Below are 23,001 nucleotides of genomic sequence, written 5' to 3' on the forward strand. Positions count from 1 at the left end.
TTAATTACTGTTTATCACTATATCAAATCAAACCATATCAAGTCAGCCTTTGCTTAACTTTTATTCTATGATTTCGTTTTATATACATATGTAAATTTTTATCTTACCTTTTTTGTATATATTGTTTCATCCAAAAGAAACATTTGTATTTGTTCCTTGCCTTACTTTGTAGCATCAATTTTTGAAAGTCTCGACAAAAATATTATCACTGCTTCAATTATTATTGCATTTCAATATTATAATATGGAATAATGTGTCGTTAAAAATATCTGCTCGTTTTACTTTGGTAAAAATGCAATGTGAGCTACCATTCAGGTTACATAACACAGCTCAGCCACAGAGGAAATGAAATGTCCAAGTGGTTTGTTTTTGAGCTCAAATTTCACTCTGGGATCGATTCAGTTGCGCAGTGACTGACTGACGTAGCAGCCATTTTCAGGCCCTCTTAATCGAGCGCGAGCGCTTGTGTTGATGTCGGCTGCCGCTGTCCCGTCCATTTGCTAACGCACCGGGACCACATTTCAAACCTCAACATGTTTTTGTCCGCTGCTGTTCGCTCTGCGGTGTCGCAGACGGTAAGATTACGATATTCTTCACGGTTCTGGGTGATAATTTAAACGCCCGTTGCGATAATTTGGAGAGAGTATGTTGTGACTCCTCACAAGGGCAAGCAGCGATGGAGGCCGCTAAGCTAACGTAAACGTTGGGTAACATTAGCATGCTAACTGTTTTAGCCTTCTGCTGTCAAAAATTTACAAGGTGAGCTCAGGACGAAATCAACTTTGCAAAGGAGAATTTACTCTGGATGTGAATATATAGATATCTGAATTAACTTTATTATGGTCGAATACATGACATTGATTATCACTTTGTATATAGATTGAAAACTGTGAGTTTTGAAACTGTTATTTGAAACACGTAACTTAGCTGAGAGCTGATACTGTATTTGAACAACTCAGCAAAGAACTGGTATTTGAATCACTGTCGATATAAATTTAGACCTGAATGCCTTCTTTCCACTTTGTGTAGATTTTAAGGACTTGGAGGTTGCCTTTGATGAAGTACAAATGTCCATTAATAAAAGTAATCCTCACTTTATAATTATTCAATGTTTTTAGTAGAGAGTGTTCATATTAAGATGCAAATCCATTCATCAAGAGTGCATCAAATTACTGCTAATCTACGACCCGTATTTCCGCCCCCAGAGTGTGTAAACTTAAACGCAAACCAACATATTTGATTGTGTGGATCATACGTGTAAACATGTAGGCCTTCATTTGAAGCCAGCACAAACCCGTGCTCAAGCTGTGTTTATGTGAGGGTAACTCGTGCTCATGCTTCTTATTTTGAAATTAACAATAACAGACAATCAGATAAAGAATAAGAGCACAGATGAGTCAAAATTTAATGATAAATACATTTGAAGATCATAACATGAACATATTAAAGGGAAATTACATTATAAAGGAAATTAATAAATAATAATAATAAACGTGGGTACATGAATGAAAATATATCTTTAGACAAAGGTATGAGGGTAAAACATTTCATAATGTTCGACAAACTTATTGCATTTTGTTGTCTAATAACCAGACTGATTTGAATAGAGACAACCCATTTTTCACCATTTAAAGTATTTTTGGGGGACTTTTTCCATACTCTTTCAAGAGGATGGGTGTTGCAAACTGTACAGATTGTAAAACCCACTGAGGTAAATAATGATTTGTGACATTGGGCTATACAAGTAAAATTTTACTTGACTTGGTGTAGGAAGTGATTTAGAAAATGTATTTATTAGCTAACAGCATCATACAACTTAAGACTCTTCATCTGTCATTATTTAATCTTCTTATAATTAAATAGAGACTTGCCAAGACAAAAGCAGTCAGATTTTTATCTTTTTAATCAGGGCCTGACTAGTATTGGATTTTTGGGGTAGATATTGATATCGGGGAATAGAAAATCTGAAATGACAATGACAATATTTTTTATACAGAATACAGACTATATACATGAACGTTTTTGACCTAATTGTGTTATCATTTGTTGTAGAAATTTAGAGGATGTTAATTTTTCTGTCCTCAGCTTTAAGAATTATGCCTAATTATGTAATATTAAAGACTTAGAATATTATCTCTGTGGTAGACAATGACAAAATGACTGGATTTTCTAGTTCTATTTAATTGTTCCATTTACCAGTCTTTCCAGATAGCTTCTTATCCACCAAAGGACTGTCTTGTTTTGAACGTCTTGATCAGTTCACACTCAACGATCTAATTTATCAGTCTCCTTTCTCTCTGTATTTGCAGGCCAGGCAGGTCAGGAATCTGCATCGGTCTGCTGTGCGGGCTGGAGCTGGTGGTATCTTTGTGGTGAGTCATGGTTTCTTTGCTAAAGTGAAGAGATGTATAGAAGTTTATTATTGTAAGAATTAATTATTATGTTGTCAGTGTGCTTCTTCCACTCTTGTGAGATAAATGGTTATTAATTAATGGGCTATTGGGGGCAGAATATTAAAAGTTAACAATTTTGTCAGATTTCATTTTAGCTCTTAAATCAGGAACTTGTTTTACATCAGAAAACAGTGATGTTGTAGAACAGAAATCAACACTAAGGGCCACTGAAATAGACAATCTGATTTTATTTTGTGATGCTCAAAACATTCATAATCATATGCAATATTATCAAAATGTAGATAACTGTTAATTGGTATTGCATAATTATGATAATCAGTTACAATGGCCTTAAAGGAATGAAAACAGAAGGGTTTTATTTGGTTGAACAAATGCTTTATTACAATTTCTCAAAATAATATTTACTTACAGACATGAAACCTAAAAACATATAAAAAAAAGTCTCCCCAGGAGTACACAAATATGGTGAAATTCTACACATATATGTATGTCATTATAGATTCTAAGTAGCCTGTTTTAATAAACACAGTGTTTTTTATTCATTTTGAGTCTTCTAAATCCCCTCTGCTTAAACAATCAAAACCTTTTGAAATAAATGTTCATGTGTTTAATAACAGATATAAACCAATTAATGGGGTCATTAGCCTTCTAATACAATTATGATATTCTAATTAACAATATTAACATCCATAAACTTAGAATGTTTGCAGATTATTTAAAGAAAAATCTTTTGAAAATGCACTAATGCATTCTCAAAAGATAAACTGAACAGATGTAGGGCCAGCATCTGATGAAACAAAAGTAAACAACATGGCTGAGTTGAAGTCGGTTTTCTGTCCTTCAGTCTGTGATTGAGTCCATCTAAATGAATTATCATTAATGCAATAGGCTTCTTTTACTTCAGTTTTTACACACAGTACCAAGATCAACTGCACTGACCTGTTATTTATAGGTGGCCATATTATTTGTACTGGTTTCAAAATTAGTTAGCCAATAAAACTGTGTAATTGTGATCAATCATAACTCAGCAATGTTTGTGCTTCCATTTTTGTGACCTAATCCCAAAGGTATCTATTTTCCAACAGCTTGTCCTAATTTATCCTGGGAGCAGCCTTTAGAGCCTATTAAAGCAACAAAAACATCATGGGCGATATTTTCACGTAATGGAAACATGCCATGGTTTCATTGTCCCTGGATAGTAAAGATGTTTTTAGTCTGTAAATGGGGAAAATTCAGTTTAGCTCAATTGTCTTTGAGCCACATCTCTTCAATCAGGAATGTTTTGTTGTAATATTGAATTTGAACCTCTATTACATTGTAAGTTGTTGTTTTTTTTTTTTTCGTAATTGCACAAAGGATATTTGGTGCTCACAAGGGGGCAGTGTGTGCAGAAGCAGAAATAATTGTTCTCTGTGTTGAGTGTTTTCTGTGGCTTCATACCAGCACCTGTTTTCCCCTCTGGCCTTACATGATAGGTTATTCATATTTTATCAGATACTATTAGATACTGCTCATGAGCCTGTCATTCCCATTAGAGTAGTACCTGTGGAGTAAAAATTCATCTTCAATAGTAATTTCTCATTGATAGCATCTGAGCAGAATTTAATATAAATCTGTTGTTCAAAGATGACTTTGGATAATTAAAGTATACCTAAGGCGAAACACTGTTAAGTGTCCTTTAACACTGTGGTCTTTCTGTATTAGCACAGAGACACTCCTGACAACAATCCTGATACTCCTTTTGAGTTCACTGAAGAAAACAAGAAGGTAAGGATCTCCATCTGCGTGGAAGAATACATTTAGGGGATACACCGATTTTTTTTTTTTTTAAGTGCCAATATCTGATATTGTCACACCTGCATTGGCCAGTTGTGATTTGCATGTTCCGCTGTTATTAATTATTGCATTCCCTTTCAAGCTAGCCTCTGTTTCACTAGTTTCAGTCAGACAATTTATTTTCCCATTGTGTTTCCCATTTTTTAAAAAACCTATTTTGATCTAAAAAGCTAAAACAGGTTTTCTATCCATATTTTGTTAGATGGGTATTTACTGCTGTAGTGGTGAAGTCCTCCCCTTCTGGTGTCCCCCATGGCACCTTTTTGTGGAACAAATGTACAGTGAGAGTCAAGTAATTCTTTGATCCCTTTAGCATTGTGCCATGAATTACACATATGATGTTTGTCAATCTGTATCACAACATTAAAAAAAAAAAAAAAAGGCATTAAAATAGTTAAGTACCCCTAAGTTTTGCGTCAAACTGCTCAATTAACTACAACTCTCGTGTTGCATGGCCGTCACCTTTGCTTATTTGACCCAAAACTATTGATTGAAAAACACTCAGGGCTGCAACTAATGGTTATTTTCATAGTTGATTAATAAGTCGATTATTTTCTCAATTGATTGTTAGTTGTTTGTTTTAAAATGTCAGACAATGGTAAAATATGTCAATCAGTGTTTCCCAAAGCTTAAGATGATATCCTCCAAGTTCTCAAGGAATAAAGAAACCAGAAAATGTTTTCATTTAAGAAGCTGAAAATCTGAGAATTGGCTTAAAAAGAAAGATAATCAATTAATTAACAATTAATAATTAACTGTTGTAGTCTGGCCATTTTAAGAGCAGCAATTATAGAAAAGGAGAGTTAGCTGGTTCTGTAAGAGCTCGCTCTAGAAGGTGCCAATGCTGATAATCATGTTGGGGAGTAAAAGAATTCTGATATAAATATATTGATATTACAATGATCTCTCCAATGTGATGATCAAAACCTTGAGACAAAGATATGTAAATGGAGGCAGGATATATTTTACGGTTTTACAATAAACATTATTTTGGAAAATGAGGAGCACTAAAAACGGTGAACCTTCTCTGCTATCTGTATTAATTATACATTAGTATAAATGAAAACACAAATAGAACAATTATCAAATATTCATAAAATACTACCTATAAAACAAACAAACAAAAATAATATAAAGACAGTCTGCCTAATTTCTGTCAAAATAAGTCAAATCAGTGTATATCAGAGAACATATATGCTGATAACGATACATAGACCAACATAGCTGTGATAGGCCAACATCAGGCCAATAATATCAGCCATCATAACTGTCTGAACTTAACAATGTCACATAATTGAAATTTATGCTTCAGCAGTTTTATGTAAACCTGCATTTTTCCTTGCTTGCAAAATTATGTTTTAAATGGACAAACATCACATGTGCAGTTCATGGCACAATTTAAACAGGATCAAAACATTATTTGACTTTCTGTTATGTTTTCCAAAATAAGGTTTCATTGTCATCTACTGGAAGGGGAGAGAATTTGCTTCTCTATAAGTGATTCTCTTCTAAATATCTGTGCATGCAATGCTTTTGTATGAGCACCGTTTGATAGATTGATTTAATTGCTGAAGTACAAAAGAGAAATGCAATGATCTTATTATGAGAACTGTACATTCAAGGTAAAATGTCCTATTTCTTTCCCCTGCAGAGGATTGAGGCAATCATTTCAATGTACCCCATTGGACACAAGCAAGCAGCCACCATCCCAGTGCTGGATGTAGCCCAGAGGCAACATGGATGGCTTCCTATCTCCGCCATGAACAAGGCAGAGTGATTCTCTGATGTTTTGCAGCTGTGACACCAATTAGATTTTCCTAATCCTTGGAAAAAATAAGTTAGAGGACATTTTTATGAAACACCAGACCAGACAACACCATGTCTTATGTGTCATGTAATTGTTTTCATTTAGGTCGCTGAGGTGCTGGAAATTCCTCCAATGCGAGTGTATGAAGTAGCGACATTCTACACGATGTTCCTGCGCCAGCCCGTGGGAAAATACTTCATTCAGATCTGCACAACAACACCCTGCATGCTGTGCAACTCAGACAGCATCCTGGAGGCCATCCAAAACAAGCTGGGTAAGAGAGACATTTTCCATTTTATGGTGGGACACCAATGAAGAGATGAAAACGCAGATGAAAACAATCTTTTTTTTTTATTGTGTATGTTTGAGATAAACAGAAAATGGGAACAAACATGTAAATATACAGTTGTCTCTGCAATTCAAACAACAGCGAGCTATAGCAGCAAACAAGAGGACTGAAATCAAGCCAGATGACTGCTAACGTACTTCAGTCTCTGTTGCATTTAACAGAGCACCTTAATATTTCGTCCCCTTGGGATTCTACAGTTTTGTCTGTGTTCTGTGCAGTTCTGAGATATTGAGCTTCAAACTTTGTGCATTCCAAATAGCAAAAATTACACGTGGAGCAAGTTTCTTTCATACATGAACATGACAGACACCCTAAATGTATTCTCAATTTGGAGAGATTAAAATCCTATTAAATCTGTAAATGTTTTTTTTTTTTGAACAGGTCAAATGCAGAGAGAACCTTATAACCCAAAGATCTCAGTTTTGGCATGGATTTATAGGGAACTATCCTGCAAGACATGAAAAGAAGCACTTTTTTTTAATGTTTTTTTTAAGCCTAACCTTTATTCCAGTCACATGCAAAAATCTGTATTTGTTCTATAGTGCTTGTCTCTTCATGTTAGCATTAGCTGTAGACTAACATTAGGAAGGTAGTGTTACCTGGCAAGCTGGCTAACAATAAAAATAAATTCCTCTGCAAGATCTGAAACGATTAAAATAAAACTGAATTTAAATGAAATTTGTACTGTTTTCCCTCTCAAGACTGTCAATAAAAATCGATCGATCTTCAGGTTTCCTATAAAATTTGTGTTGTGCCATATTTTTTCTTGATACTGTCACTGAGCAGTGATGCAGAACCTGATTGGTCCTTTTGTGTGTCTTCGTAGTGCTGATTGGCTCACACAATTAGAACTGTATACAACCAAGTTACAGTTTGCCTTCTCAGACAAAACCTTTTTGTTTTGTCTAAATTAAAAGCCTTAAAGTTGTATAGAACTTAAAAAAACACTTCACATAATGTTAACACGTGATCACAGAATAAGAATATGTAAATAACCTATTTGTACAAAAATGTCAGAGCCTTATGATTCCAAGGGAACGATTTGTTGTATATAGTTTTAAGCCGTGTAATGTTGGGTGATACTGCTTGAGTTCAAAATATTTGTTGTTTTAGTAACGCAATCTGCAGCTTGTCAGAGGACTGAACACTTGCTAAACATAAAGTATGTCTTCATTTGTTTCTTCACAGGTATCAAGGTCGGAGAGACTACTCCAGACAAGATGTTCACGCTAATAGAAGTGGAATGCCTGGGTGCCTGTGTGAATGCTCCGATGGTCCAGATCAACGACAACTATTATGTGAGTACTTCATGAATGTGCAGATGGCTTCCTTATTGAACGTTATAACTAAATTATCAAAATTAGGTTAAAACCTGAAATGAGTTTTGCAAAGAATGTCTGCAGAGGATACATCTCTGAGCCCCAGTTCAAGAGTTTTTTTTCCCCTTTGGAAGCCGACGGAGGTGTGGTTCACTACAGCCTGCTCTTGTAAGGCTGAAAACAAATGAAAAGAGGCTGAAATGGAAACTGGCAGAAAAATAATCAATCTTAAATTAATAATAATATGGCTAGAGCAACAATGTTGTCTCATCCATGACCTCAGTTTGGAAAAAGATCAACTTTTTGAGCCAGATATGTTATAAAACCTTCCTTTTTGGATATGTGGTTAAACATTATATGAAACGAATTCTGCACTCAATTGCCGTGGGGAATTCAGTTATTGCAAGCTGAGCGCAAGTGAATGACCCAATTAAAGTAAATACGAATGAGAAAAGAGGAATTTTCTGTAACGCCTTAAATTGCTGAGGTGTGATCATTAGAGGCACAAAGGGTACATGTTCACACCAAAAGGATGGTCCTACTGAGTGTGTTTAGCATTTTATTAATAACTAGCACTCAGAAATTGCAGTCTTTGGGTATTAGGTTAATTCAGTCATCACTTACATGCTTTTAGTTTTATTCAAGATTAGTGGTTGTGGTAGTTAAGGGTTTTTCGATGGCAGATGCCAATATTTAGGAAGCAGGATGGCTGATGGCAGGATGGCTATATAATGCCAACACTGGTCAAGGAAACACACAAAAAAAGTAATGTATACTTTCATTATTCCATGCTCATTACAATCCTATTTTCAGTGGTTATCATTGACAGTAACATGTTGTTTTAGATGAGTTTTATATTGATGAATGAAATAAAAATAAATTGGGTTATGATGTTTCTTTCAGAATGGACTGGTAATTACAAGAGAGCAGGTTAAAGTATGTCAGAACTTACTTCATTCAAATACATTATCCTATACATTATAACATAATGTATGTGTAATAGGGATGTAACAATACATTCAGCTTATGATTCGATATGATTTCCGATACTGAATTCACAATACTTTTTTTCACTCGCAGACAAATTATGACTGAAAAATATACCTGTAATTATTTCTTATGCAAGAAACAACATGTCTGAGGTAGGGTGTAGCTGCAAAACTCAAATTATGCAACGAATGTATATTTAAAAAACATAAAACAAAACAAAAAATAAATACATTTATTACAATTTAATTTTTAAAACAAATCCCACATCAATATAACTAAATGAATAATACAAATAAATGAAATCTCTTCAAATAGACAAACTAGAGCTTGCTTGTGTTCCTAGTTTGAAAATCTGCGTGGATTATCCTTTTAACAGTTTCTTTGCTCAGGCAGTGTTGACTTGAGCTTCTCACTATGCTACCAGGTGACATGCTGCATCATGTTGGTAGCACAGCGGGATACACCTATCAGATGTGCCCAAGTGCCCTCATTAATTCACTGGCGAGTTTGGGCCAAACACGCAATAAGCCGACCAGAAAGTCGGCTCTCACCGCCTTTAAGAAGCAGGTGCGCAAGGAGCAAGCGATGGCAGCATGACGGCGGATTTACCAGGAGGAAACAGAGAGAAAAGATTTTCAAAACGAGGAGACAGAACTCATGGTTCCAGGAGTGAAAGTGCAGTATATCATGCAGTATATCATACTGTCTCACGATGCATGGTTACATCCCTAATGTTTAACACTAGCCAGTAACAGTTTAAGATTAGCTTTTCTGTCGTTTAGGATTGAGACACACGTTGAAATTTAGAGAAGACAATGGTAACTGAGGACATTTAAGCAAAGAGTTTGGGCTGACTTGTTTTCCTGCAGATATGTCTGCAGAAGCTGTATTGGCTTTGGCTAATGCTAATTATTTCAAATTGCCAGATAATCAGCCTGATTAATCAGCTAACTGATAAATCGATCAATCACAATTCAAGATAGTACAGTTTGTAAAGAAGTGCGTGTCAGGTTGTCAGGTTGTGTATGGCTTCTAAACTCGGAAAGCGGATGTGGTTTAAATGTTAAAATGTGTGATTCAGTCAACAGTCGACCATGAAATACAAAATAATGCAGCCTGAGTGAGCCCCTTTGTTAATGCGGGTTTTGTTGGCAACAACTATTTGTTCATCAGGGACATGTTCCATCTGAAAACACACACTGCTTTACTACGGTTTCTGGATTGAACAGCAAATTTCCTTACAACAGCGTGCGACGGGCTTTGAGATAAGTTTTCTCTCGTTTGGTGGGTGTGCCACAGTTGTTACCTGATCAGCAGTGACATGAATGTAAACACTGCTGTACTAAAAAGAGATTGCACTCCAGTGCGCTTGCGCACACAACAGGGTGTTCAACACACCACTGTTTCTGTTTAAATAAACGTTTTGCTATGTTTTGTCAGGGCTGAATGTGACCTAGGAGTTGTAATACACTATCTTATAACACACTACCTTGTGTGATTATGTTTTAACCAAACTTGTTTTAGTTGCCTGGTTAAAAACTAAAAAAAAGTTATTCAAGTCATAGGTTTACATTCATTAGCAATGACTTCAGAAATACTATAAAATTATTTCAAATTTTATTTCAAATGATATTGTTGGATCACTTTTAGAGTGAATTGATGAACGACAGAAACACTGCTGTCAATCAGAATTTACCCAAATTTACAAGATATAGCTTAGAATTTATTATATGATTTATTATATGACATAATATTAGGCTGCAAATTACAAATAAACATTTTTTCTGAGACATACTACCAAACAGTCTATGGCACTGATGGAGTCTCAGTTCATTTGGTCTTTACTGATGTACTGAACTGATGTTGATTCATATTAGAGTAAGAATGAAATTTGTCTTCAAAAAACAGCAACTCTTGTAACTGAGTGTTGGATTCTCCTAACTCCTCTTTGAAGCATTTTGTGAACCCATATCTTTCTGGTTTTCTTTTTTTTTTTTCTCACCATACAGTAGTAACAGGTGATCAATATCCATTGATTATCTGTATGGATGCTCAGATTGTTATAGCTATCTTTCTTGGAGTGGACAGCCCTTTATTCTGCATGTCCTTTTATCCCTAACAACACATTATTTTATTTAGTATTTTGAAAAGGGTTATTATTAAGCAAGTCTTGCTTTTATTTTGGATGTAAAACCTGCTTTCAAATGTCTGAAAAATGATTGCCCTTTTTTTTTTTAGAATTAGCTTTTTTCTCATGTATCCACTTTTTGTCTTGTTTACAGGAGGACCTCACACCTAAGGACATTGAGGATATTATTGATGAACTTAAAGCAGGCAGAGTCCCACCACCTGGGCCTAGGTACATATAAGATACCATCAGGAATTAGTTACTCTGTTTTTTCTCGATGAGCAGGGAAATTTGATTGTAGAATTTACTAAAACATTGTATGTACACTGATATAAACATATTTTCTTTTCCTCTTTCTACAGGGGTGGGCGTTTTTCATGCGAGCCTGCGGGTGGTTTGACTTCTCTGACAGAGCCTCCTAAAGGACCAGGCTTTGGTGTAAGAGCGGACCTGTAGACATTTTCAGACACCGTTTTCAAAAGCAATTTGTCCCTGAAGATATTGTTTAACTCAAATATATGTAAATAAACTGTTCATGTACCTATGCTTAACATGTCAGTGTGTCACTTACAAGATTATAACTAAAAACGGATCTCATGGTGCAGATTATTAATTTGTAATTTGGCCTGTGGTGACAACTACAGTATTTATTAGGCTCACTTGAAAATGGAACTAGAAATATCAATACATAGGCCTGAAGTACTATAGAGAGATTTTCTGGAATCATTCATAGTCTTGTATTTTCCAGAATTATTATTCCGACATCTCTTTTACTGATCTTAAAGCTTTATTTATTTATTTATTTTTTTAAAGGTTATTTTTTTGGCATTTTTGCCTTTATTGACAGTGACAGCTGAAGGTATGACAGGAAAGGGGGGTGAAGAGACAGGGGATGACATGCAGCAAATGAGCCGCAGGCGGGATTCGAACCAGCGGCCGCTGCAGAGGACTAACAGCCTCAATACATGGTGCGCACGCCCTACCGACTGAGCTATAGGGGCGCCCCGATCTTAAAGCTTTATTGCAATTATGTGAGATTAGACCTGTTTTTTGCAGTGTACTATTTTAGCTGATCAAGAGAAACTTAAACCTGAGATTCTGTAACATATGATGTTAGAGACAAATACTATTTTATCATGTTAAGTATTATCCAACTTTACTTCATTATGCTGTGCTGTAAAACAAAAGAAGCTTATGTCAGTGTTCAGTGTCAATGCTACTTAAGTGACAGCCTTCTCTGACAAGCTTATGAAGGGTTTAAGTTGACATCATGTCACTCATACTTTATGTAGATACAAATTCATCTCAAAGAGTCATGCATTTATAGTTGTGGCACAGACTGTTTGCATCGTGGTCCACAGTCCAAAACAGAAATCATTTAATATACACTTGGTCACAAAAAAGGATACACATCCAAATAAATATTTTATACTAGATTTCCTAATGTAGTGAGTACGGGGGTAAGAAAAGCAAGGGTGTAGTGAGTAAAAATTGATGATTTAATATTCCATAGATCTGGCCGAACCAATTATGTAACAACAAAAACAAATAACCATTTTAACTCTTAAAATGTTCATTTATTTTTTCTGGTAAAGCACATAAAACTAACTAAACAAATGTACTTTAGTTTTTATTCAGTATTTTGCCCAATAATTCAAATTAAATGCTTTGACAAAATCTGTGAAGTCAGATATTTTTATAGGCAGTATTTATTTATTTGTAATTTCAATATTGGAATAAGAAATAAATTTCCCATCATATGTTAATAATTTGTATGATATCTGATATTTATTGTACATCCCTAATATATGGTAGCAAGTTGTTAGCATTTAGCCCAATAATTAGATAATTAATTAAATAATTCCAGGGCTAGACACAAACTATTGGTTAACACACTGAGTATTACTAGATCCTTTTCAGTTTTGAAAGCAAAAAGCATCACAAAGCACAACTATTCTATTCTGTCATTTTATCCCTGACATATTTATTGGCTATCATTTCATTATTGGAATAATAAATTATAAATAAATACCCCATTATCAGCAAATAATTAATTGGCCCCAATATTTGTTTTTACATCCCTAATAATTTAGTGGTTCTGATCAAATTTATCACTGGTCATAACTAAGCTGGAGATAGCTTGAAAATGTGTTTTAGGCAAAGCTTGATTTATCTTTGCATAATTAATTAGAAACTACAACTTAATGCCAGAAATAACCTAGTCTAACTTAAATAAGCACTTTGACAAGTCAAAATGTAAGTATATGCATTTTATTTTTTTATTTTCACTTATACATAAATTCAAGATATCTTAAAGGTAAATCCGGTCAGCCTATTATGTGCTACACCCTCTTTCCTTCAACACACAGCCGCCTTCCTACAACTGGTCCTGTCATTTCTATCACGCCCCGGTGGCGTTTTCGTGTCTAGCCGGTGCCCCTCCCCCACTTCGTCTTCCTCTTGCGACTTTCAAGCCTGCTCCGCAACATACAATATTATGCATCCTGACGCATGCGCGTTACATACACCATGATGCAAATGTCACTGCGCAACCAATTCAAAGCTGGCCGATATTGTGAGCCGGCGGGCTGAAAGGGTGAATTAACGCAATCAGTTTATTAATAAAATTGTGCCTAATTTACGTAGCCGTTCTCACATCAGAGAAAGGAGCCGTTATTCCACACACAGCCAAAGCCGTGATCTTCGAGAAAGTTCCCACTGACCGCAACACAGCAGCGGAAAAGATGACGTCAAGTGCCCATTACTGCTCTCCCTCTCCGGTCCTTTCGGTCCAAATTCACACGATAATAGCCTTAGAAAGACGTTTTACACGCCACTAACTGACCAAATGTGAAAGCACAGAGAACATTCTTAACATTAAAGGCGTGGATTTACTCACAGCTTCGATAGATGTTAAATCGTTTGACACATACCCATCTCAGTCTATCCGGCAGACGGAGACCTTATAAGCTCGGTGGGGCTCAGGCGGTCACGTGACTCCAGCCGACCAATGAGAGCGACGCTTGCATGTTTTGCTGGGCTTTTCTCCTAGAGGACGGGCGACGAACGGCTGGGATGTTTTCAAAACCAGAGATGAACGTCACAGAGCCGTAGGCTACGGTTAACGTCCAATATTTAGGAAATAACTCTTTATATTGCGCAATATTCACATATAGCTGAACCTGAATGAGTCGGTGGGAGCGTGTAACCCAGTGTAAAGGTAAGCGCAAAACAAGGTTTGTTGTTTCATTGCCTCGATTCATAAGGGAGAGAATTCATACTTAACGTTAGCCATCTGGCTAAGTTGTACAGCGAGCAGGCTAATGTGAAGCTAACGTGAAGTAAACTGCGTGCGAAAACGGACTGTTATGTGTCTGCGTGGGCTTGGTTATAGTTGTGTGCCACGTGCGTACACACATTGAGTACTTTCTCTTCGCTAACCGAAATTTCACCCGTATCTGCTTTTAAAAACTCGCAGCCTTTTGAAGCGAGAGTACAGAGAGGCGATAGGAAAATGTCGGGGCGAAACGGAGTAAGCTGGGTTAGCCCCAGTCAGCCAGCCAGGCAGCCAGCGAGGCTCTATGTATGTAGGGCTGGAAACGAGCTTGCTAGCTAGCTAGATGAAGCGCTGGGGAGGGGGGGGACGTTGTGAGGGCAGCGAAGGGGCTGCAGTGGGCTTTTGTCTCGGGCTGTGCTCTACTCTAGTGTTGAATATTGTCATTAAAACATGAAACATTAACTTCAATATTCATTGTGTTGGCCACAGAGTTACATTACACAAGGTTATTACTTGTGGAGCGCATTTCAGGACGTAACATTAATGATACTCGTTGTGTTTACTAGCCATAGCCAAGTTGAAATTTTTAGCGCTCAACAACATATTGCTGTCTGTGCATTGTAGGCAAGCACGAGCGACATTACCGTGAGGTGGGTGGTGTTGTCTGCAATGATCTCGCCAACGCCACCGTTTATTTACACCAAGCTTAGTTGTAAGCTTAACAGCTATAAAAATCTAGTATAAAATATAGTTACGATTTGCTAATTCATACAAGGAACTAGCACAGCTTGAATACGCCTCCCAGCGAATGACTGTGACATCTTGGGGGTGTGTTGCCTGATACAAAAGCTGCCTGTTTTTAGATGGCTGTCCGTGCGACGAATGCTCTGAACCAACAAAACGTCAAACTTGAATTTAAAACGGCTGAAGTTGAAGAGCATTTTTGTAGACACAGGATTTCTACACACGAATGAAGGTTATAAAAACCTTGTAGAACACCACAATTGGCTCCAAATCGTGGTAAAATTGCCAGTATTTTAAATGCTATCCATGTTATGCATATATATGTATGTAATACCTTTGACACAAATATGATCAGGTGAGCATCATAATCACTGATTATTAGTACAGTACATAAACAGTATATAAACACTTTATTCACCTAGGATTCTAAATACAGTGGCATTTTGTAATTTGTGAAATATTGTAATGTCTTCTGTAAGGCAAAGGGAGAAAAAAAACCCAACCAAAAATGTAAGACCATGCTCGTATAGTCAAGAAAACAAAGCCAGTGTAGCAGTAATTATTTTCATTTTTTTCCCCCATTTACAAGATTTTTTTTTTTTAAGTCTGCATTTTTCTTTTTGTGATCACAAGAGAGCAGTGTGCATTTCCGTTGCTGTGTACTACTTGTAATTACAAAACAATCAGGCAAACGAAGCCTTGAATTTTAAAATATACGAAGCTAAAGAGCTATTTTGTAGGGCCAGCATTTATACACACTTTAATGAAGCATATCAAAACCTTTCTTACATCACAAGTAATGCCAAATTGTGGTGAAATTGTCAGCATTCATCTCATACATTTATTCATGTACTATTAATATTCGGAGGGGATAGACAAAATATTCTCTATGCTAGCCACAGAGTTATTTACTGGTGGAACACATTTCAGGGCATAACAGTAATCATACATTAACTCATTGTGTTTACTAACCATAGCCAAGTTGAAATTTTTAGCACTCGATAACATATTGCTATCTGTGCGTTAAAGGCAAGCACAAGTGACATTACCATGAGGTGGGTGGTGGTGTCTGCAGTGATTTCACTAATGCTACCGTTTCTTTACACCAAGCTTGGTTGTAAGCTTAACAGCTATAAAATCTAGTGTAAAATATTGTTATGATTTGTTAATTCATACAAGGAACTAGCACAGCTTGAATACACCTCCCAACCATAGGCTATGACATCTTGGGGGTGTGTTGCCTGATACAAAAGCTACGTGTTTTTAGATGGCTGTCTGTACAATGACTGCTCTGAACCAACAAAATATCAAACTTGAGTTTAAAATACCTAAAGTTGAAGACCTATTTTGTAGAGACAGCATTTATACACAATTTAATGGAACTTATAAAAACAAATCATGGAAAAATTGTGTGTTTTTAAGTGTCATCTTGTACATATTTGTATACAATTAATACTGGAAGGGTAAATAAATGGAAGGCTTTATGATACATTAGAAACAACTATGTATCCATAAGAAATATAATCATCAAAAGATAAACAGAAATGTTAGATTATGTATTTCCTAGATGTGATATACAGCCAGAATAGTCAGAAAGATAGTCTATTTACCAAATAATCATTTTGTAATCTTGACATTACAGGGTGTTTTCCTTTTGTGATCATAAGGTAACAGTTTGCCTTTCTGTTGCTGTGCACTACTTGTGATCACAAACCAATTATCACTCGAGAAGAAAAGGCTCATGAACTTGAGTATTCTCTATGTTGGCCACATAGTTGCATTGTCCAAAATATTTATGTGTGGAATACATTTCAGGAAATAACATTAATGAGACATTGGCTTGTTATGTTTACTAACGATAGCCAATCAAGCTGAAAATTTTAACAAAAAATTTAAGGCAAGCACAAGCGATGTCACCATGAGGTAGGTGGTATTGTCTGCAATTAACTTGCCAACGCCACTGTTTATTTACATCCAGCTCAGTTGTAAGCATAATGGTTGTAAAAATTTGGTGTAAAATGTAGTTATGGTCAGCAAAGTCGTACACTAGCATAGCTTTAATATGCCTCCCAGCCAGTGGCTATGACATCTTAGGGGTGTGTTACTGTCCACTTTTGGCTGTCAGTGTAAGGACTGCACTGAATCAACTTATTGCCAAAGTTGAATTTAAAATACCTAAAGTTAAAGTTATTCTGGCAATTAATCAAGTAATTGGATAAGAAATACTGCATGTTCTGCATTTTCTTTCCATTCCATTACTTTTGCTTTATTTAAGAGCAATGGTAATTATACAAAAGAGAAAATAAGACAGGTCTCTTAAGTGAGAGACGATAAATTGCCAAAGTAAAAGTACTTGGTAAAGTAACTTAACTTTTACGGTGGTACTTAGCTTAATACTTTTTATGTAAGTACAAAGGTAAAAGTTAAGGTAGTAATATCTGAAGAAAACACAAACAGAAGATGTAGGTCACTCTTTTAACTGAAACAGAGTCACCAGAATGCTTTGTTTACATGTTAAAATCACAACATTTTCTTCTGGAGGAGGATCCCCTCAGACCTCCTACAGGGAATTAGTTCACGAACATGTCATCTTTTTTTTCTCTTCTTATGATTTTGCAAGTCTGTATTTAGTAAGTAAAAATACCAATGTGAGTACAATTAAAGTACAACAAAAGCAATAAAAATGTAGATTTTTCAAAAAAAGAAACAATTGCATGCAAGATCTTTGCTTGTAATTAAGTATTTTTACATTGTGGTATTAGTGCTTTTACATAAGTAAATGATCTGAGTACAACAGGTCAATGATCAATGTTTCAGTGACTCTGTGGCTCAGTGAATACAGTGTTTTGTTTGTGGCAGTCCACCACATTTAAAACATCAGCACCAAGACATGATTTTCTATTTTTGGAGCTACTCACCTTTCTCGGTCGTGTCTAGAAGGGAACTCTAGATTTGCAAAACTCTTGTGAGATTTGTATCTGTTGTTTCTGGTAAAATAATCAAACTCATGTAATCTTTTGTGGTTCTAAGGTTCCCTTCTAGACACAGAGATGTTATTTGGACAGAAAACCATATATATTGTGACCATTTTTGGCTTTTTTTTTGTTGTTGTTGTTGGAGGATGACAGAATCTGCAATAGATTAGTGATCAGTCTGCCCTTTTCCTCCCTCACTTGTTCACTCTGCTTTGATAAGGGCTGACAGTTTATAATAGGGAAACAGACTCTTGTTTAATGTAAAGGGCTCCATATGGAGTTGTCATTCAGCATCACATTAGTTTAGATTGTTTTAATTAACTCCATCATTAACAACAAGTCTCCTCCACATACAGCTTCTCTGCTGCTGTGAAAGCTGAATCGCGGGTATGTGGAAAAAACCCAAAATGCGAGTTGGGTTGTAGGGTGACTTTGTAAAACATCCTGCTGATGAAGAAAGTAAACAGATCAGACACAGGCAGGGACAGAGAAAGGCACTGACCTCACTGTGTGTGTGTGTGCGTGTATGGAGGAGCTGCATCGACAGACAGGAGAGATGCTGCAGCTGCATGATAATAAATGACATCAAAACTTAAATATTGGAGCTTATGAACACTCTTGTCTTTAATAATGCAGCTATTTAATACTAAATTTTAGTACCCACCCCTATGTGCGAAATACAGTGCACTGTACAGTTATCCAGATTCCAACAAGGAGACATTTTAGTAATCAAGTTACTCAAGGAAGTTACTCTTGAGAGAGGAAATAAATATTATTAACAAGGTGCTATCATACCTTTGGCAAGAATATGTACATCATAATCATTGAAAGCAAAACACAAATAATAGATTATTTGTACAGTACATAGGCTTCTGAATACAGTAGTATTTGTCAGATGTAAAATATATTTTATGTCTCTGAGGCAAAGGAAAGCCTAAAAATGTAAGACCATGCTCATATAGTCAGGAAAAGGGAGGCAGCTGTAATTATTTTTAATCTTTTCCTCTATTTACCAAATAATTATTTTGTGATCTCAACATTACATGGTCTTTTCCTTTTGTGCTCAGAAGAGAACAGTTTGCCCCTCTGTTGCTGTGCATATCTTGTGATCACAAAACAATTACACTCAAGAAGAAAAGGCTCATGTGAGCAATACATAGGAAAATGTGCAATGATCACTGAATGATTATTTAATTAATTCAGTGATCTCAAGAGAACAAAGTTCTTGAACTGACAAAAAAATATTTATCTAATAACCACAAAAAACCCAAAGATCAACTGGTCCTAAATGCCCGTCAGATATTTGAATGAATTTCTGACATGTCAGAAATTTTGGTTGATTGTTGTCAGGCTGTTGTGCCGTTGGAGCAGAGCCACGAGTCGATTCCCTGAGGTCACTAGCTTTGTTATCAATGCGCCTACGCAAAGTGACAAATAGTGCCTAAATCTGCCATAGCAATGCGATACTTAATGTTGATCAAAAATATGGACAGTAAAATGTAGCTTGCTTCCTCCAATACCAAATCATAATCTCCATGTCTTTCCTTGTTGCCTTCAACTTAAGGTATTTTGAGTTTTTTTTTTCCAAGCCAGAATCAAACGCAGCAGTCGATATTTATTTTATATTTAACAAATACAGTTGTTTTGTTTGTTTAATAATCAGACTCTACAGCGTGAGCACTTAAATCATGAGTGTTGGCTTTACATTGTAGGTGATTTACTTGTACAGTAGGAGTTGAGATTACAACATTTCTGAAATCCTACAGTGTATGCCCAGCTCTAGTAACCTCATATTTCCACACACATTTCCATAAAATAATTTTAAAAAGCTGTAAGGCAGGCTTGTCAAACAAAGCACTATGGGAGAGTATTGTAGGTTTTCATTTCAGCTAAAAGTAAAATCTACACTTGTGTGGTGGTTTATTTCACTCATTATTAGACCTTAAACCAGAGAAGGAAAAACTCATTGATGAAATGGTTATGTACTTAGGGCTGAATGACTGCCTGCATACTTTCAGTCTTTCATCACATGCCATAGTTTTATTAACATTGCTAATATAAAGCACAGAAAAATTGCTATCCTTGAATTTTAGTCTTTGATGACCAGTAAATTCATAGGTGTAGATGTTAATGCAATATAGTCTTTACTTGATCTATTATTCACTGCCTTGCTAACATTTTATGTTTATTCCCTTTTGATATAGGCAGTAGAGTAAACAAAAATGTTGTAAGTCATAGCCTTGGCAGTGCATCGTCTTTTTCTAATAACATAATAGTGTATCAGGTGCAAGCATGATGTCTGGCTGTGCAGCCCATCGATCATGGCAGCAGTTTGTACTAGGTAATTCTATGTGGTGGGATTAGCAAGCTTTTCGTTAATGTGACAGTATAATCAAATCACCTACTTTGCCAAACATGATTTTCAAAGGTAGACTTCTAGTGTCTCTGATGAGTTTGTGCTTATATGTCAATACTCAACTGCAGGTCCAAAATGGAAAAAAAAGGACATGAGAATACCTGCAAGTATACCTGGCAACTGAGGATACATCAGATGGTGATTTGGCTGAGAAAGAAGAGGTGCCACAGTGCAAAAGGTTGTAGTGTGAGATTGGGGTTAGGACAAATAATTGATATTGCAATGTAACAACGCTGGCGTCAGTGCTGCAGTACTTTTTTGTTGCGTCATTGAATCAGAGGTGTATCATTTATTTTCTGTAGTCACTCTGAAATGTTAGGCTCTCTGGCAGTTCAGTCTAATGCCAGTGTAGAGGTGTTTGACATTGAAATGATGCCAAATGTGTTTATGTTGCCTTGTATGTAGTATAGGGTGCATCTCTAAATGTATAAACCTCTGTGGAACTGAATGTTCTTCAGAAAGCAGGGGGAAATAGTTGGCATTAATTTCTACTTAATCATGTGTCTTTAAGGGTAGAATCACTTGGGTTTGTCCGAGCTGTTTGTAAATGCACCAGAAGGCCAGTTTATTATTGTGTGTCATTCCCAGGACACCAAATACAATCATTTTGGGTTGGAAAAGTGTCTGAGCACAGCAAAACGATGAGAAATACAGGCAGAGCCAGGTCTCTGCAGATGCAGCCACCACACACTTCTAGTGGGTCATAAATGAGATGATTGAAAGGGATTGTTTCTATACATAGTTTGTTTGTTTTCCTTAAGGAAAATGTTTCATATTATACCTTTAGGGTTATATTTTACTCTTTGGTCCAGCTTATTTGTGATTCATCTGACAACTATGTTTTGGGGATAGATTTGAAGCAGACTAAACAAACTATATATTAGTGACTAGGGATGTCAGTTTTGGTTTAGTTTGCTTTTGATTGCCAGACACATAATCAACAACTAAACGGGTAATTTTAAAGAAAATAACACAATAGGATGTGAAATACAAGAAGCGTCTATTGTACCCATGTTTTAGCCTCTCAGGGAGGTTGTCAGACAGCCTCCAGCGGACAGAGAGACTAAACTCCTGCACATCTGTGGTGTCCACAGCTGTCTATGTGCGCATCCATTTGGGAGTATATTCATGCCTTAACAGAGACAAGACGGTGGAGAGAGAGGATCTGAGTGAGGAGCACACTTATGATCCCCTAGTTAGCATTGTTGAAGTGACAGGTATTTGTGATGTAGCTTTTATTTTGTGAGAGCTGTCCAGCAGTTTGTGGTCAGAGCTAGCTTGTCCTGGCTTGCTTGACTTTTAGATAATCTTTCTTCTCCTCAAAGCGTTTTTCAGTGCATTTAATCATACTAGCTTGTGAGGGCATAACGATCCCAGGGTCAAGGTAACAAACTAACATTAGCTCTTTGAATCCCTTGCCCTCTGCCAAACTAATTGGTAGCATAAACACCAGCATGCATCACCCTTCTCCCCATGGCTAGCAACGGCTGCCAGCCATTTTGGACATGGCAGCTGGGTGTATGTTTATGATTTGTTACATTGAAGAGTAGCATCACACAATTCACTTTTGATTTTGTTGCCTTTCTGAAGGAAATGTTCCCACACCAAGCTGTTTTTTTTTTTACCTCAGCCTGCTAACTTGCAAAGCCGGTAGTGGAGTGTATGGGTATGCAAATTAAACTATAGACTTGTCATACCTATCAAAAATATTCACTGCGGTCAACTGATGAACAGCTAACTGTTGACATCCCAGTTAGTGACTGATATGGGAATGTCACATGAACTTTGCACAACAGAAAAGGTACACTTTGTTTTCTAAATTGATAGCTTTATCCATTTGACTCTTCTGTAAGCCCCACCTCCAAACAGCAACTGTCATAGCTTAGCAACCATAGCTACAGCTGTCAAGCTTTCAGTTTCTCTACAGAGAAGTGGTGTGCAGGAAGCTCTGAGAAGAACAGTACTCATCATTTAATGAGTCTGGACAATGGTGTCTTTTTCGTAGTCTCTCAAAAACATGAAACACGAGCATGTGTGTTGGGAATGGATTAAACTCTGTCTTCGTCCGCTCTAACATAAGCTGCAAATGTTAGCATGTCCAGCTAACTAACACTAGTCGCAGTAACTTTACCTCCAGATTAACTTGTTAGATACCTCTGCATTTGTTATGTGTGGGTTTGAGTAGGAGGATGTTAGTTGATGCAGAATAAAAGTGGGTTGACAATGGTGCATTTTGCTCTGGTTCGCTGTCACAGGTCTAAGCCAAGTTAAATATTGCTCGGAAATTGTTAATTTGGGATACAAAGCTCACCTAGAGCTAGATGGAGGCTGTACCCAAAACACTGAAGCCTTGACGGGTCAGTTTGGGGTGCTGCAACTGTCTGTCATTACAGGCACCATTTTTTTTCTTCCTCTAAACTCTTAACAGGTACGGTCCTCTGTATGGCAGGGATTTTCTGTCAGTTTTAGGGGCCCTAATAACTTCATCATATTTTAGAGTGATATTACAACAGGCAGTGCCATGTGGTGCTGCAGCTATAAAAACATTACTTTCAAATTATGTGTTTTTGACTGTCATGGCCACCTGAGTAATGCTACCATTAAATCTCCATGCACACAACATATGCCGGGTGAATTTGACAACAACCATTTGCCAAATATTGATAGACCTTGACTGATGACTGTCAACAGAATATGAACTGTTGTGCAGTGAGATTACAGTGTTTTTGTCAGAATTGGTGTTGCG

The 23,001-nt window shown here is 36.5% G+C and overlaps 2 protein-coding genes across 3 annotated transcripts in view; both read left to right on the plus strand.

The window, feature by feature from the left end:
* The first annotated feature begins 419 nt into the window (after positions 1 to 419).
* Positions 420 to 11,394, plus strand: ndufv2 (NADH:ubiquinone oxidoreductase core subunit V2). Its single transcript, XM_084731673.1, has 8 exons — positions 420 to 575; positions 2,310 to 2,372; positions 4,119 to 4,181; positions 5,902 to 6,018; positions 6,163 to 6,331; positions 7,595 to 7,704; positions 10,998 to 11,074; positions 11,206 to 11,394. Exons 1-8 carry the CDS (start codon positions 534 to 536, stop codon positions 11,297 to 11,299), a joined length of 735 nt encoding a protein of 244 aa, XP_084587799.1. The 5' UTR covers positions 420 to 533; the 3' UTR covers positions 11,300 to 11,394.
* Positions 11,395 to 13,887: 2,493 nt separating this feature from the next.
* The window catches only part of ankrd12 (ankyrin repeat domain 12), a 48,969-nt gene continuing 39,855 nt past the window's right edge, over positions 13,888 to 23,001 (plus strand). For both annotated transcript variants that reach the window (XM_084731658.1, XM_084731659.1), the window contains exon 1: positions 13,888 to 14,063. The gene's annotated coding sequence lies outside the window, so the exon portion shown is untranslated. The remainder of the gene's footprint in view (positions 14,064 to 23,001) is intronic.

The sequence above is a fragment of the Lutjanus erythropterus genome, chromosome 12, assembly GCF_056507025.1.
Source record: "Lutjanus erythropterus isolate fLutEry1 chromosome 12, fLutEry1.hap2, whole genome shotgun sequence".
Classification (NCBI taxonomy): domain Eukaryota; kingdom Metazoa; phylum Chordata; class Actinopteri; order Lutjaniformes; family Lutjanidae; genus Lutjanus; species Lutjanus erythropterus.